The following is a 16,205-nucleotide window of genomic DNA, read 5'->3' on the forward strand; positions in this document are numbered from 1 at the left end:
CAGAGAAAGGGTCCCTCACCCAGTTATACACTTGTGTTGAAGGAGAGGAAAAATACTGTTCAATTTTGTTCTGCAGTTCTTCTACATGGTTTTCAATAAGACTCGAAACTTTTTGATCCTTCCTCACTCTCAAGCCCAAGCAGTGGTGGAAGCATTTCAAGATTTCCTTTTGCAATGTGTTTTTTTTTCCTCCAAATATTGAGTTTCCTTTAAAATCCAAGAATTTTGTCACTTCACGTCAAAACATTTTCTCCAGGGCCTTGCAGAGACTTGTTCAACTGGTTTATATGATGAAAAATGTTTGCTAATTAAGCTAGTTTCTGCAGCCATTCTTCATCTTCAAAGCACTCAGCAAAATCTGGCCTACTATTTTCTTGAATATACTCCTACAATTTACCTTTCAGCTCAGACATCCTGTTGAGAACTCTTTCTCTGCTAAGCCACTGGATTTCTATGTGTAGCAGTAGGTTGGTGTGCTCTTTGTCCAGGTTTACAGTTTTTAAAACATTCTCAAGTGAACTGGTCTTTGTTTATTAAAGTTAACCATTTTTATTGCATCATCCAGAACTTTTTTCATTTAATCTCCAAGAATTTTTGACATCAGCACCACTCTGTGAAGAAAGCAGTGTCTTGTGACACTGTCAGGATTTTTTTTTTAAACAAGAGAAACGAAACCTCTCATGGCATCAACCATTGATGGGGCACCATCAGTTCAGATGCCAACACAGTTCCTCCAAGACAGACCTTTTGTTTCCAGATATGAAGACGAAACATTAAATATATCTTGGCCTTTGCTTGTTTCAGGCAGCTCTTTGCAACAGAAAAAGTTTTCTTGAATTTCACCATTATTTACAAATCTTACAAATGTTACAACATGACATTTATTAGTGAAATCTGTGGACTCGTCAACCTGGATAGAGAAGTTGTTGTTTTTCAGTTTATCAAACAAAACCTCTTCGGCATCATATGGCATGTCATCAATATGTTGACTTGCACACTGTTTGAGACTGGCTGCCTTTTCACCCGAACAAAAACCATGCAAGAGCCTGTTCTCGAGCTGCTATATGCAGATGACTGTGCTCTTCTCACACACATAGAGGACACACTACAGGCTGCAGTCACAGTTTGCCAAGGCTGCAAGGGCTTTCAGGTAACGGTCAGTCTGAAGAAAACAACGATCCTCCATCAGAAGCCCCCTTGTGGTGTTTACAGCCCACCTTGGATCACCATTGATAACCACCGTCTCACCATGGTTGAACAGTTCACCTACCTGGGCAACATCATCTCCGATGACTCCACGATAGTAAAAGATGTTGACAATGGTCTTGCCAAAGCTAACAATGCCCTCAGGCATCTCCAGAACTGTGTGGAAGAACCACCAGCTGCGTCTGTCCACAAAAATCCAGGTATACGGGGCTTCTGTCATCACAACACTGCTATACGGCTCAAAAGCCTGGGTCTTGTACTGCAAACAAATCCAGTTGCTGGTGCGCTTCCATCAACACTGCCTCCGCTCCATCATGGGTATCAGCTGGCAGAATCGCGTCTCCAACAATGAGGTGCTAGAGAAGGCTCAGCTTCCAAGCACTGAAGCCACTTTGCTGCTCAGGCAGCTCTGCTGGCCAGGCCACCTGTCTCACATGTACAACTCCAGGTTAACGAAAGCAGTACTCTATGGAGAACTGTCAGAGCAAGAGAGATTGTGATGCCCTGTGCAAGAAGTACAGAGACCAACATAAGCAGCAGCTTTCTCAGTCAAATGACACAAAGGAAAGATGGTTGTGGTGGTTGGAGGTCAATCATCTCATCCTCAGGACATCACTGCAGGACTTCCTCAGCGAGGTGTCCTTGGACCAACCATCTTCAGCTGCTTCATCAATGACCCTCCTTCCGTCATAAGGGCAGAAGTGGGGATGTTCGCAAATGACTGCACAATGCTCTGCACCATTCATGACTTCTCAGATTATGAAGCAGTTCATACCAAGTGCAGCAGGACCTGAACAATATCCAGGCCTGGGCTGACAACTGGCAAGTAACATTCGAGCCACGCAAGTGCCAGGCAATGATCATCTCCAACAAGAGAAGCTCTAACCATTGTTTCTTGACATCCAGTGGCATCACCATCACTGAGCCCCCTACTATCAAAATGCTGGGGGTTACCATTGACACGAAACTGAACTGGTCTAGCCATATAAACACTGTGGCTACCAGAACAGGTCAAAGGCTAGGAATCCTGCGGTTTGCAACTCACCTCCTGACTCCCCAAAGCCTGACCGCTATCTACAAGGCTCGGGTCAGGAGTGTACTGGAATACTTACCACTCGCCTGGATGAGTGCAGCTCCATGAGCACTCAAGAAGTTTGACACCATCCAGTACAAGGCAGCCCATTTGATGGTACCCCTTCGATAAGCATCTAATCCCTCCACCATTGACAAATAGTTGCAGCAGTGTGTACTATCTACAAGATGCATTGCAACAACACATCAAAGTTCCTAAGGCAGCACCTTCCAGACCCACGACCACTACCATCTAGGAGGATGAGAAGAGCAGATACCCGAGAACACCTGGGAACACCACCACTTGGAAATCCCCCTCTAAGTCACTCACCATCCTGACTTGGGTGGCAGTGTTAGCTGTGAGGAGGATGCTAAGAGGATGCAGGGTGACTTGGATAGGTTGGGTGAGTGGGCAAATTCATGGCAGATGCAATTTAATGTGGATAAATGTGAAGTTATCCACTTTGGTGGCAAAAATAGGAAAACAGATTATTATCTGAATGGTGGCCAATTAGGAAAAGGGGAGGTGCAACGAGACCTGGGTGTCATTATACACCAGTCATTGAAAGTGGGCATGCAGGTACAGCAGGCGGTGAAAAAGGCGAATGGTATGCTGGCATTTATAGCGAGAGGATTCGAGTACAGGAGCAGGGAGGTACTACTGCAGTTGTACAAGGCCTTGGTGAGACCACACCTGGAGTATTGTGTGCAGTTTTGGTCCCCTAATCTGAGGAAAGACATCCTTGCCATAGAGGGAGTACAAAGAAGGTTCACCAGATTGATTCCTGGGATGGCAGGACTTTCATATGAAGAAAGACTGGATGAACTGGGCTTGTACTCGTTGGAATTTAGAAGATTAAGGGGGGATCTAATTGAAATGTATAAGATCCTAAAGGGATTGGACAGGCTAGATGCAGGAAGATTGTTCCCAATGTTGGGGAACCAGAACGAGGGGTCACAGTTTGAGGATAGAGGGGAAGCCTTTTAGGACCGAGATGAGGAAAAACTTCTTTGCACAGAGAGTGGTGAATCTGTGGAATTCTCTGCCACAGGAAACAGTTGAGGCCAGTTCATTGGCTATATTTAAGAGGGAGTTAGATATGGCCCTTGTGGCTACGGGGGTCAGGGGGTATGGAGGGAAGGCTGGGGCGGGGTTCTGAGTTGGATGATCAGCCATGATCATAATAAATGGCGGTGCAGGCTCGAAGGGCCAAATGGCCTACTCCTGCACCTATTTTCTATGTTTCTATATCGCCATTCCTTCATTATTGATGGGTTAAAATCATGGAATTCCCAATTCCACCCCCCCCCCCAAAAGCACTGTGGGTGTACCTACACCTCAGGGACTGCAGCAGTTCAAGAAGGCAGCTCATCACCACCTTCTCGAGGGCAACTAGGGATGGGCAATAAATGCTGACTTAGCTGGCAATGCCCACATCAGGTAAAATGAATACATTTTTTAAAATATCGAGGTCAATGAGTGGCAACAGCTGGCTAGTGACGGACACTGCTGGAAAACGTTGATCCATGGCAAATAAGCAATAAACCAATTTACAGTTTATTATTCTATATGTAGATTTTGGACATTAGTAAATTCATTGACTGCTTGAGAAAGCCAAGCTTTCTTGAGATCATTTGAAATGCTGAGGCCAGTTGTTTCTCGATGCAAATATCTAATCAGCCAATCATGGCAGTAATTAAGTGCATAAAAGCATGCAGACATGGTCAAGAAATCAGTTGTTGTTCAGAGCAAACAGAATGGAGAAGTATTGTGATCGAAGTGACTTTGACTGTGGAATGATTGTTGGTGTTGGATGGGGTAGTTTGAGTATATCAAAAACTGCTGATCTCCTGGGATTTACACACTCAGCGGTCTCTAGAGTTTACAGAGAATGGTGTGAGAAACTAAAAAAGCATTTAGTCCAGCTCTGTGGGTGAAAATGCCTTGTTAATGAGAGATGTCAGCGGAGAATGTCAAGCTGACAGGAAGGTGACAGTAACTCAAGTAACCACAGGTTACTGCAGTGGTGTGCAAAAGAGCATCTCCGAACATATAACATGTTGAACCTTGAAGTGGATGGGCTACAGCAGCAGAAGACCATGAGTGTACACTCAGTGGCCACTTTATTAGTACAGGTACTGTACATGAGGTGCCTAATAAAGTGACCACTGAGAAAGGTAATTGGATTCAGAAAGAATATATTTTTATCATTTTGTTGTACATTAATATCTTCCATAATTGCTTTTGTAAAAAAAAAAGGATAGCAATGTACTGCAATGTATGGGTGTGTTACTTAAAGGTAGAGATCACTGTACCTTTAGGTAGTCAGAATAGGTCATTTTGAAGTTAACTGAGGGCTAATGAGATCACATTTGAAAAATTAGGTTCATATTAAAAAATCTACATTCTCTCAATCATGAACCTGTCCTGGTTCTCCCATTGTAATGTGAATTACTTTGCCCATTGGCTTAAATCCTTATACATGCCTTTATTATTTCCAGCTTGTGTTATTCCTGGCCAATTTCTGGCCTTTCAACTCAGCTGATTTTGAATCCATTCAAAACTTTGAAAGAAGACAATGGATCACCATCTTCTCAGGATGCTCAAGAAATGGCAATAAATAGTGTCCCAAGAATAATAAAAAAAAAGTCCACTTTTTATTCCTACTGTGTCTCATACTAAAACCTTATCCAGTTATATTTTTCCCCTCCTTCACCACGCTCTTTCAGACTCATGCTTGCCATATTATAACAACTTATGATGTCAGATTTTGTTTGTTGATGCTTTTGTGGAGCTCCTCTGGACATTTTATTATGCTGAAAGTACTAAGATTCTTGTCTTTCAAACATTTCCTTTATCCCTCTGGTTTTCTTTTTATCATACATATTTTTGTGGCCTTCTGTACTTTGTCCTTTCTCAACTTTGTATGTTTTTTTTAATGTCACATCTCTTACTTAAGGGAGTACTTGGGAAGAGAAGCAAACAGAAAAAGTGAGATCTTTTGAGATTTGTGTGGAGGAAGCTCTCAGTTTTAAAGTGCCTATACCTAGGAAAAGAAACAGTTTGAATTTTTGACCAAATACAAAATTTTACTTGATAACAAAGAGAACCAACTTAGAGTGGTTCCCAGGTGGGAATAACTTGTACTCTGGCTGTTTTGAAAATAAAACTGAAATGCAATGTTGAGTTTTGTGCAGCTAAGGGAGCATATCTATGAAGGAAATTAAATGGAGTATGCTAATATAATTTCTAAGACTATCTGTTGAGCATTGTGATTCCTTAATATAATTGCTAAGTTGGGGTAAATGATAGACATTAGGAATCTTTGCAATAATAAAGCTTTGAAAAGCAATATAAAAAGGTGGGCGGGATCAGATTATGGAGGCAGACAGTATAAGATTCCTTTTGAGCCCGACAAAATACTAGTATGCCATTATGGTGCATGGATGAAAATATCATTTTCTTTTGGAAGGAATGTTAAAGATTCAATGACACTATTTGTGAGGGAAACATCAAAGAATTTTTCCATTCTCCTGGCCACCAAAATAATTAAAGGTCATCCATCTGATTTGTGTTTATCAGACCTCTTGGACAAATTGTAGCTGTGTTTGCACATGCCAGCTATAAACTTACTTCATGCAGTTGGCAGTGAGCCAAATTCTTGTGCTTAAAATAAGATGGGTGCAATGTAAATGCAGATAACTCCAGTTTTGATATAGATCAATTGAATAGAGGCCAAAAGTGGGCAAGGTTTCTCTGATCTGTTTTCGTTAGCTACTTAAGTCCGCAAGTTTGTTTACCAATGAAAGGTCATCTAACAAGGTAAGTAAACACAGAGTACAATGTGGTAGTTGGTCAATAAATATACTTTTGTTTTCAGAAAATACTGGAAACATCGCCAAGTAGCAACTGTGGATAGAGAAACAGTTAATGTTTTAGGTCAAAGACCTTTCATTGAAATTGAGAAAGAAAAATCAAGTTAGTTGTCATTATGGATAAGACTGGCATGGATAGCTATGACAAAGGGGAATATTGGTGATTAGGTCAGGCTTAAGTTGATTGCGATTGTCATGGGACAAGGAGAGGTCAATGGTTAAAGATGGCTGTTACAGAATGATAATGCAGATAAAGGGAAGTAGACTGTTGCAAAATGCCCAACAGGTCAGACTATGCTGTTAGGCAAAGAAAAATTAAGCTAATATCTCATAAAGGTGGATGATGTACAATGGAAATGGCTAGTTTGAGAGAGAAGGTGAGTTACCTGAAATTTTGTATTATGAAACTGAATCTGGGAGGCTGCAACACACACAAGTGGAGAATGAAGTCGTATTTCTCAAGCGTGCACTAAGTCTTGTAACTGTCCCAATTGATAGTAATAGACCTTAGAACACGTGCAGGGGAGCACAGAACATCAGCATCAATAGATACAGAAATATAGGGTGCATTTGGAAGGAGCAACAAGGTAGCATTCTTCTGAGAAGATCAGGCTGGAGGAATGGAGAAGGAAACAGAATGAAAAATTTCTGGCAACTTTTGGTATAGATGTTTGAAAGACTGTATTTTGCAAAATTAAATATTAGGGTTAGGGACTGACTAAAGGTTATTCTTGGGGATATTATTGAAGGCTAGAAGAGATGGTCAAGGTAAAGAAAATAGAAAGAACTTCAGAGAACAATGGTGGAAGCTTGTAATGAAAGCGGAAGCATCCATGGTAATCCATTTTATTCCTTGGAGGGATGTCTTAAAATTGTAAGAACTTGGATTATGTTTTGGGAGAAAAAGTGCAAACAAATTGTGATTAGCGAGTCTTGAGATGTCGATCAAATCTCAGTCTGGACTCAAGCAGGTATAATTTGAATGGGCACTGGACAATTGATATCAAATAGTAAGAAATGTATGAACATAAATTCACTAACAGAAGTTTGATAGATATAAATCTGGGCAATGTTTTGGACAGGAAAGTAGAAGGATCTTGCTGATGGAGTGGATATTAGATTTGCTGCTTACTTGTATGGAGGAAGGGCATTAAGTTTACACACTGTTGGTGAGGGTGATGATGAGCAATGGTCATGTGAAGTCCAGCCTGAACGCTTTGTCCTGTTGTGTTCAATATTGGCATACATAAATTTTATGTCCCAATCCTGGATTTATTTCAACATGATATGAGATTTTGTATCCCTCAGTCAGATCATGATTAATGCTAACAACTATAAACATATCACACAAACATCTGTATAACTGCATGTTGGTTTAATCCTGGGGTTAGCAATTTAGACTATCATAAATGTTCTACTTGCATTCCATTTTTAAAACAAATTCTTAATTATTTTAATTTTAAACTTGATCATGGAATGAATGTGGGTAGATTTTTGAGATGGAGGGGTAATATTAACAATTTCAAATTGTGGACAATAAGGAATTGAAATAAATCCAATATGCCACAAGGAATAATGAGTGCCGCGAATGTTGCATATTTTTTAAAAAAAATTATATTTGGAGGAAATCAGGTTGCAGGACATCTAGACTGAGAGTACAATAGAGAGGTCAATGCAATGAGTCAGCTTGTTCCAGTAGATGGTCTGACGGATGCCCTGCACGTATAAGTTTGTGGTTCCATGATCAGCTCTACATGTGAAATTAACAGTCACCACTAATTCTAAATTTAATTAACTTTATTGCTTCAAGTAAAGCAGCCACTGCTGAGGAGCCATTGATGTGTCCAATTACAGGGTTTGAATGCATTTAAAAATTCAAGTAGATTGTACTTTGTGGGTCTATTTAAAAATTGCTGGTTCTTGGTAATCTGTTGTACGTTATCTTCTAGAACATTATCAGTATCTGTGTCACAGTAACCAAAATCTGTGGGTCAGATCATGCATTAACTAATTGGTTTTCCTTTTGCTGTCAGCTGTCTATCATGAAATCAACAGCTGCAAAAGAAGATAATTTTAGGAGATGTTTCTAACTGTCTATCTAAGTGATACTTTTAAATTTAAGTAAACAAAATGGGATTGGTTCATTTCCTTCAAATTTTATTTTCTCCTTCCTTTTGCAATGATAATGATGTTGGTAAATGACTTTCCAAATGTTGCCTGCCTATGTGGATATTCTTTGTGTATGAACACAGATGTACCATATGGACTGACTATTCCTACTTCAGGAGTGTGGCAGCTCAGCCTGTAGTATGTCCCATCAGGAAATATTCCCATGTGTTTTCTTGGTGATTATCAGCAGTGCTTTGTTTTTTCATAGGAAGGGCCAAATTTACAATTCTAATTTCCTATGAGGGCCACTCATGAGAAGCATGCTTTATTTTAAGTACATAACCAGACACTGACATTTTAAAGACATGCCATAGTTCTTGCTGTTCACCTCCAGTGCTCCTCTATAGTTTTCCAATCATGCAGCTAGCAATGTCATATTCTGGTCTGTACAATATCTGATTTTGGCTCACCTGTGCAGGACACCTGGGCCTTGAGCTGGATATGGACCTGGATCTGGTCTGGGGCACCAGAAGTGTAGATTGGACCTGAAGGTTTCTCATCCTAATGTATCTCATTCCTGCATCTGAGATGTATAGTCATTGTCAAATTCTGGTATTGATTGTGCCCTGAGGCCCAGTGCCAAGTGGATCTCAAGAGCAGCAAGGATGGCAAATGCAGGCTTTCTTAATGAAGTCTGTGGGATGCATGTTGTACATCAGGAATGTATACTGATAGATTTTAGAATCTTTACTGATAATATCCAAGATCTAGTCTAGGTGCCAGTGTAGTACTGTCAAAACCACAATTTGGTGTTCCCAGATTTTAAAAAAAATTCTAGGAGAGATAGAGATTGAGATTTAACAGAACTGTATCTCAGATGAGAGACTTCACTTATTTTCAGAGATGGGATGTTTGTAGATTGGAGAATATGGCAGGGACATTTAATTTTTAAGAAGTTTTTAAATTATAGGATTTTTCCAGTTGATTACTCTGTCAAGGAATTGTATAGCATGGAAAAAAGGCCCTTTGTTCCAACTGCTCCATGCTGACCAGGACACCCCTCTAAGTTAGCCCTATTTGCCTGGATTTTGCTCATATCCCTTGAAATCTTTCCTATCAATTTACTTGTCCAAGTGTTATTTAAATGTTTTTAGTGTACCTGTCTTAACAACGTCATCTGGCAGCAGATTCCATACATGACCATCTTCTGGGTGGAAAAAGTTGCTATTTGGGTTCCTATAAAATCTCTCCCTGCTCACCATAAACCATGTCCTCTAGTTCTGGATTGTACAAATCTGGGAAAAGACTGAGTGCCACCTTATCAATACCACTCTTGATTTTATACCCCTTTAAAATATCGCCCTTCATTCTCCGATGCCCCAATGTACAAAGCCCTGGTCTGCTCAACTTCTCTTCGTAACTCAGTCCCTTACATCTCAGCAACATTCTCCTAAACATATTATTCCTATAATAGGGTGGTCAAACTTGAATACAGTGTTCAGAATGTGGCCTCATCAGCATCCTGTGCAAGTTATTAAATGAGGGGAATTTGACCAGTTGAGCATTTGTCTGGCTAGTCTAGGGCATCTCCAAGTATGACTCGTAGTTTGGAATCCTAGTATTTGAGAGGGTCTGTTTAATCAGCATTAGCAATTCTAAGAGACAGACTGCTATTCGTGTGATAGATTCACACAGTAAATGTGGCCCCGGCGTCCTTTCCTCCCGCTTGTGTGTTTTAATGTCATGGGCTTGCCTACACAACACTCTTTGCCTTTCTGTATCAGATAATGCTTCGCTATACGTGTCACTGCCTTGGCTTGCTTTGCCAGACACTTTTTTTTTCTCTCTCTCTCTCGCAGCGAGGTTAGACGGAGTCTCTGAACTTTTGGCTCTGCCTCTTGAAGAGTGGGATGGCAAAGCAGTCATCTCTTTCCCTCCCTCTCTCGCAGTCTTTGTCCAATCTCGCTCGGTTTTCTTACATTGCTATTCAGAAGTGTGACGCCAGAGTCCTATTCCTGCGTGAAAGATCTGGAGGCTTCTGTGGCACAGAAAGAAGGTGTCTCGCATAAAGGCGATTTTTTTCCCTTCTCTCCCCTCGGTTGTAGCTTCCGGCCGGATGGTTTTTGAAAAGTGAAAGACGTCCCTGATCCAGACATGTTCAACGCTGATTCTTCCTGTACGTATTGGCCGTCGAATACGGAGCCTTTCCTTTATATTCGTTTAATGCAGTTTTATTTTATTAAGTGAGCAATCTCAGCGACTGAAGGCATATATTAAATAAATGAGTTGTGTAATATTCATTTGTACACAGCGGCGTCTATTTCAAAATGGGCTCATTTTGAGCTGACCGAAATAGAACCAGGAAAATGTGCAAGCCATGTGCTTATCTCTTGTACAGCTCCGACAGAGTGTTTTAGCCTCGAACCGTCCACATCCATGGCCGAATAGCTTCCATTTTGTGGCAAACCATTAAGGTTTAAAGAAATTTAAACCGGGGTTGGCAGTTATCTGGTTAAACGCTGGTCTCGCAAGTTGCCGATCTTTGTTCCCTCCCTTCGAAAGCTTGGCAGAAACGAATGGAAATAATGCAGGGTGTCTGCTGCAGTGTGGCAAAAGGATTTCTATAAAAGGAGTAAGGTCACTTATTGGACTGCTTCTTGAAGGGGAAAAAGAATAGCGAGATCAGAAGGGGGAAAAGTGCAAAATTTACAAAAGGGGAGGTTGTTGATTTATTATCATTTATTTTTACTTCTGTATTACTATTTTGTTATCTCCTTACATTAATGACAATACTTGTGTAAAAGTACTTGATTGGCTTTAAACCTGAAATTAAAAAAAACCTGCTGTGCTAAAAAATTGCTGGTATACCCTGCGGACTAGAAGAACATGGTTACAAATATAAGTTTGTTCTTTTTAGATAGGGAAACATTGCGTAGTGATCTGATCACCACCTTGAAAATGATCAACACCAAGGTATTTTTTTTTATCTTTGTGTTGTATCTTGAAATTTTATCCCCATTGACGTGCGTTGATGAAGGTAGAGAAGTGAACATGATATATATGGATTTTAGTAAGGTGTTTGACAATGTTTCTCATGGTAGGTTCATTCTGAAAGTCTGGGGGCTTGCGATCCAGGGAAACTTGGCTGTGTGGATTCAGAATTGGCTCACCCACAGAAGGCTGAGGGTGATAGTAGATGGAGCATATTCTGCCTGGAGGTCGGTGACCAGTGGATGTGTTCTGTAATTTTTATAAATGACTAGGATGCTGAAATGGATGAATGGGTTAGTAAGTTTGCGGATAAAACGAAGGATGGTGGCATTGTGGATAGTTTAGATGGTGGTTGTAGGTTACAACAGGACATTGACAGGATTCAGAGCTGGGCTGAGAAGTGGCAGATGGAGTTTAATCCGGAAAAGTGTGAAGTGATGCACTTTGAAAGGTCAAACTTGAAGGCAGAGTTTAGGGTTAATGGCAGGATTCTTAGTAGTGTGGAGGGATGTAACGATGGAGTCAACGTCCATAGATCCCTCAAAGTTGTTGCGCAAATTAATAAGAGTGTTTAAGAAGGCTTAAAGGTGTGTTGGTCTTCATTAGTCAGGGATCGAGCTCAAGGCCATGAGGAAATGTTGCAGGTCTATAAAACCCTAGTGAGACTACATTTGGAATATGTGTTCAGTTCTGGTTGCCTCATCATAGCAAGGATGTGGAAGCTTTATGGAGGGTGCAGTGGAGATTGACCAGGATGCTTCCTGGATTAGAGATAGTGTCTTGTGAGGAAAGGTTGACCAAGAGAGGGTGTTTCTCTTTGAAGAGAAGAAGAATGAGGGGTGACTTATTAGAGGTGTAGAATATGATAAGAGGCACTGATAGAGTGGACAGTCAGTGTCTTTTTCTTAGAGTGGAAATGGCATAATTTTAAGATGATTGGAGGGAAGTATAGGGGAATGTCAGAGTTGTTTTTTTTTTAGAGTGGTGGGCAGGTGAATTGCAGTGCCAGAGTGGTAGTAGAGGCAAATACATTAGGGACATTTAAGAGACTCCGAGATAAGCATATGGATGAGAGTAAAATGGAAGGGGTTGCGGAGGAAAGCGTTAGATTGATCTGGGAATAGGTTAAAAGGTCGACACAATATGGTTGGCCAAAGGGCCTGTACAGTGTTCTATGTTCTACATGAAAAACGGTTTCTTGAGATGAGAATTACATGTAATTGATGACACTGGAAGTTATCTGTTTGCAAGAATTTCAGAGGGAGAGCCAAGCATACTGGCAGGAAAAATAGATACACAGTTCCCTCCATAAAGTCTGTAAAACTGCTGTTGACCCCTGCAGTGACATGTAAGAGAACTGATATTCATATGAAGTTACTTGCTTTTTTTTAATAGTGGCTCCAGTCTCTTGTTTAGGTTGTTCTGAAATTGAACATTTTCTTCCATTTTGAAGACAGATGGCATGTGATACCATGAAACGCATAACGTATGTTTGTGATTTATGGTACCTCATGGGATCTGTCTTTAAAATTTGTCTGTACACATACACCTTCAAGACTTGATGAAATTTGTAAGTTTGTTTCTTAACATTTAATGCATGATGGTATTACTATATAATATTGTGTAAACTGTTAAATGATAGTACTGTCAAAGTATCAACTGATGGTGTAGTACACCCAGTGGGACTGTCATGGATGAAGGTTTAAAAATTGTTGCAGAAAATTAGTGGACTGTATAACATTGCAGCATGCCTTGGAATTTTATCTAACTGATTTTATCCACTATGTTTTTCCATTAAATTTAAGAAATCACTTTCTTAATACTATTTAGTCAGGCCACAGTTTAAAATGTGTATGCAAACTTGGGGGTGGGGGTTGGGCTGTTGGGGGCAGGATGGGGTGTGAAATCATTTATAGCCAATTACGCTTTATTCTATTGTAATATATTATTCCTGATGAAAGATGTTTTACTCATTCCAAATGCAGAACAGTTAATGACGGTTGCAGCAACTGATACTTTTGATATGATTGAGCGCATGCAAGACTTTTTCCCAGTATTTTGTTTGGCATATCATTATTAAGCCGTATCTGTTCAATTCAGAGTTATGAATAAAAATGAACTTTGTTTACTAAAGGAGAATTTGTAATGATGACAATTAGTTTTGCTTTGCGAAATGATTGCAGAGTTGTCGTTATAAATATGTGTGAGAATGAGCTTTTTCTGTGATCACACATTTGTGTTTCTAGCTGGCAATCATGTATTGTTGAAAGTTTTACTTCCCCTTTTCTGTTGGTTGTTACCAACCTCTGTTGCACAGGATTTTGGCGGTTTCCGAGCTGATGCTGGAATAAAATCTTCTCATTAAGGATTAAGGGTTCAACAAGATTAAAGAAAACAATGGTTTATATGAAAGGGAATAAAAGGTAAATCTTTTCAATTCCATGAGCCAGCCTCTTCACCTGCCAACTACAGCCATGAGTTAGGATAAAGAGTATCACCCAGTGTTAATGACCAGGATAAAGGATGTCTCAGTCCAGATATTAAATTAGCATAATCTTTCTGAATAGGTGCAACAGTAGTCTGTTTTTAACAATTTTTTTTTACAGCATTTTTTCCAAAGGTGTAATTACATAATAACATTTTGGCACGGATTAGAAGGGCCGAGATGGCCTGTTTCCGTGCTGTAATTGTTATATGTTATAATGCTGGAGAAAGATGATGCAGTTATTGAAGAGATTTTTCAAAGAGGAACAAGGGGCAGAAAAGTTCCAGCTGTTAGGTTCTTGGTCGTTGCTGGTATAAGTATATCAAAAGAGTTCCTGAGGACGAACTATGCCTCTTCATTTTCTTGGTTTATATAATAGTTAATCTTGTATGATGTTAAGAATGGAGCAGGATTGGACATTATAAAATGACTGTGATTTTAAATTCAATTCTGTCTTAAATCTTTGCGCTTAAATTGACCTGTGATATGACTTCCACAAGAGGTGACATTTCATCACCTGCTGGGGAAGAGGAAGGAGTGCAGTTATAGTGTGTCAAGTTTATATGGGAAGTGTTCATGATAAGTGTGAACATAAAATTGATAATACAAATATTGGTAGTTTATGTGTTTGGCTGCCATAGTTAAAGTCACACAGTGTGGAAACAGGCCCTTCCAACCCAACTTGTCCATGCTGATCACGATTCCCATCTGAGCTAGTTCCACTTGCCTGTGTTTGGTCCATATTCCTCTAAACCTTTCTTATCCACATCTGTCCAAGTGCCTTTTAAATGGCTGTATGGGATGTCCAGGGAGGGGTAGCACCAATGGTGAAGGGGCTTGTCATGTCCATTCCAGGGCAGTTTACTCACCTTTGATCCCTGCTGGACACTCTTCTCTCATCAGTGGCTCCAAGTAATTGTTCAAAGTTAAAAGTAAATTTATTATCAAAATTTACACATGTCAATATATTTACATCTCTTCCAAGGAAGAGGGAGTGATGAAAGAATTCTTGGCATAGTATTTCGATGATTGAACGTTGTTCATGTAATTCTCTTGAACAAAGTGATCCCAATTTATTACTAAAGATGGCTCCTTTAAGAGTCTGGCAAGTCTTAAATTGAAGCATGAGATACAGAGGTTCCCAACATTTTTTAATACCATGGACCAATAGCATTAAGCAAGGAGTCCATGGACTATAGGATGGGAACCCCTGTACTAGAAGATGAGGTGTTGATGCACATTAGAGAAATGCTAATTTTGTCTATATCTTGATTGTATTTAAGTGTTTCAGGATGCAGTACATTGACTTGGCTCATTTGCATGATTCACCTTGTTGCACTTGACAAAACTGTAGAATTGAAAGTTTTTCCACTTTGTATCCACTGTTCTTTGCATTATGTTAGGCAAAATAATAAAATGCAGTTTTCAGTTGGCAGCAGGAGTTGATGGCTTAATATCACTGGATTGTTTGCTGGGAGTATAAAATTGTACATGGTGTCATTGGAACGGTTGTAGAGTTTAGAGTTTTGAGATTCTGTATACATATTCAAAGCCCTTAAATTAATTGAGGGATTTTGTATATTAGTTATTTGGTGCTCAGTTAGAAGTTTTAAAATTTATCATCAAAAAGGAGAAATGATAATAACATGCTTGAATGAGATATCCAATTAGCTGACTTAAAGTGTATTGGGGGAAATCCCCTTTCTTCCCCAACCCACCTCCCCACATGATACGAAACATTAATCAGGTCTTTTTTGACTGCTTGTGTTTTTCATCAGAGAAGAATGGAATTGAGGAATTGAATGGTACCTTTAGTGGAAAAGTTCTACTAAAGGGGAAGATAGCATGTTGAGAACAAAATGGGATTTATGTAAGATTAATATAAATAGGTGTTTTTTAACGCAAACAACAGGAATTCTGCAGATGCTGGAAATTCAAGTAACACACATAAAAGTTGCTGGTGAACGCAGCAGGCCAGGCAGCATCTCTAGGAAGAGGTACAGTCGACGTTTCAAGCCGAGACCCTTCGACTGTACCTCTTCCTAGAGATGCTGCCTGGCCTGCTGTGTTCACCAGCAACTTTTATGTGTGTTACCTAAATAGGTGTTTGATGGTTAGCGCAGACCCTTATAACTTTCTTTGCTTTAGAGTTAAAAGGTCACAGTTTCAATTCCCACTCCTGTGTCTGCCACAGTAGCAGAGCAGTTAGTGCAATGCTGTTACAGCTTGGAGCATTCCAGAGTTTGGAATTGAATCCTGGCACCATTCTGTACGGAGCCCCTGTAGGTCTTTCCCGTGGAATACTTGTGTTTTCTTTGGTTCCTTCGGTGTCCTCCCACAATCGAAAGATGTACCTGGTAGGTTAATTGGTCATTGTAAATTGTCCGTTGATTAGGTTAGGGTCAATAGGGTTTGTTGCGTGCTGCTGGGGCAGCATGGCTCAAAGGGCTGGAACATACTCTGCGCT

General features: G+C 40.1%; 1 protein-coding gene across 4 annotated transcripts in view; it reads left to right on the forward strand.

The window, feature by feature from the left end:
• The window catches only part of LOC140210002 (suppressor of tumorigenicity 7 protein homolog), a 146,914-nt gene that overhangs the window by 12,443 nt on the left and 118,266 nt on the right, over positions 1-16,205 (forward strand). For 2 of the 4 annotated variants that reach the window (XM_072278726.1, XM_072278725.1), the window contains exon 1: positions 10,143-10,438. The exons of the other annotated variants lie outside the window; for them this stretch is intronic. Coding sequence is in view for 1 of the 2 variants with exons in the window: in XM_072278725.1 (XP_072134826.1) it covers positions 10,417-10,438 (22 nt within the window). In the remaining variant the exon portion in view is untranslated. Of the gene's footprint in view, positions 1-10,142; positions 10,439-16,205 lie in introns of those variants that run through there. 4 annotated transcript variants of the gene reach the window in all.

Source organism: Mobula birostris, chromosome 14 (genome assembly GCF_030028105.1).
Source record: "Mobula birostris isolate sMobBir1 chromosome 14, sMobBir1.hap1, whole genome shotgun sequence".
Lineage (NCBI taxonomy): Eukaryota > Metazoa > Chordata > Chondrichthyes > Myliobatiformes > Myliobatidae > Mobula > Mobula birostris.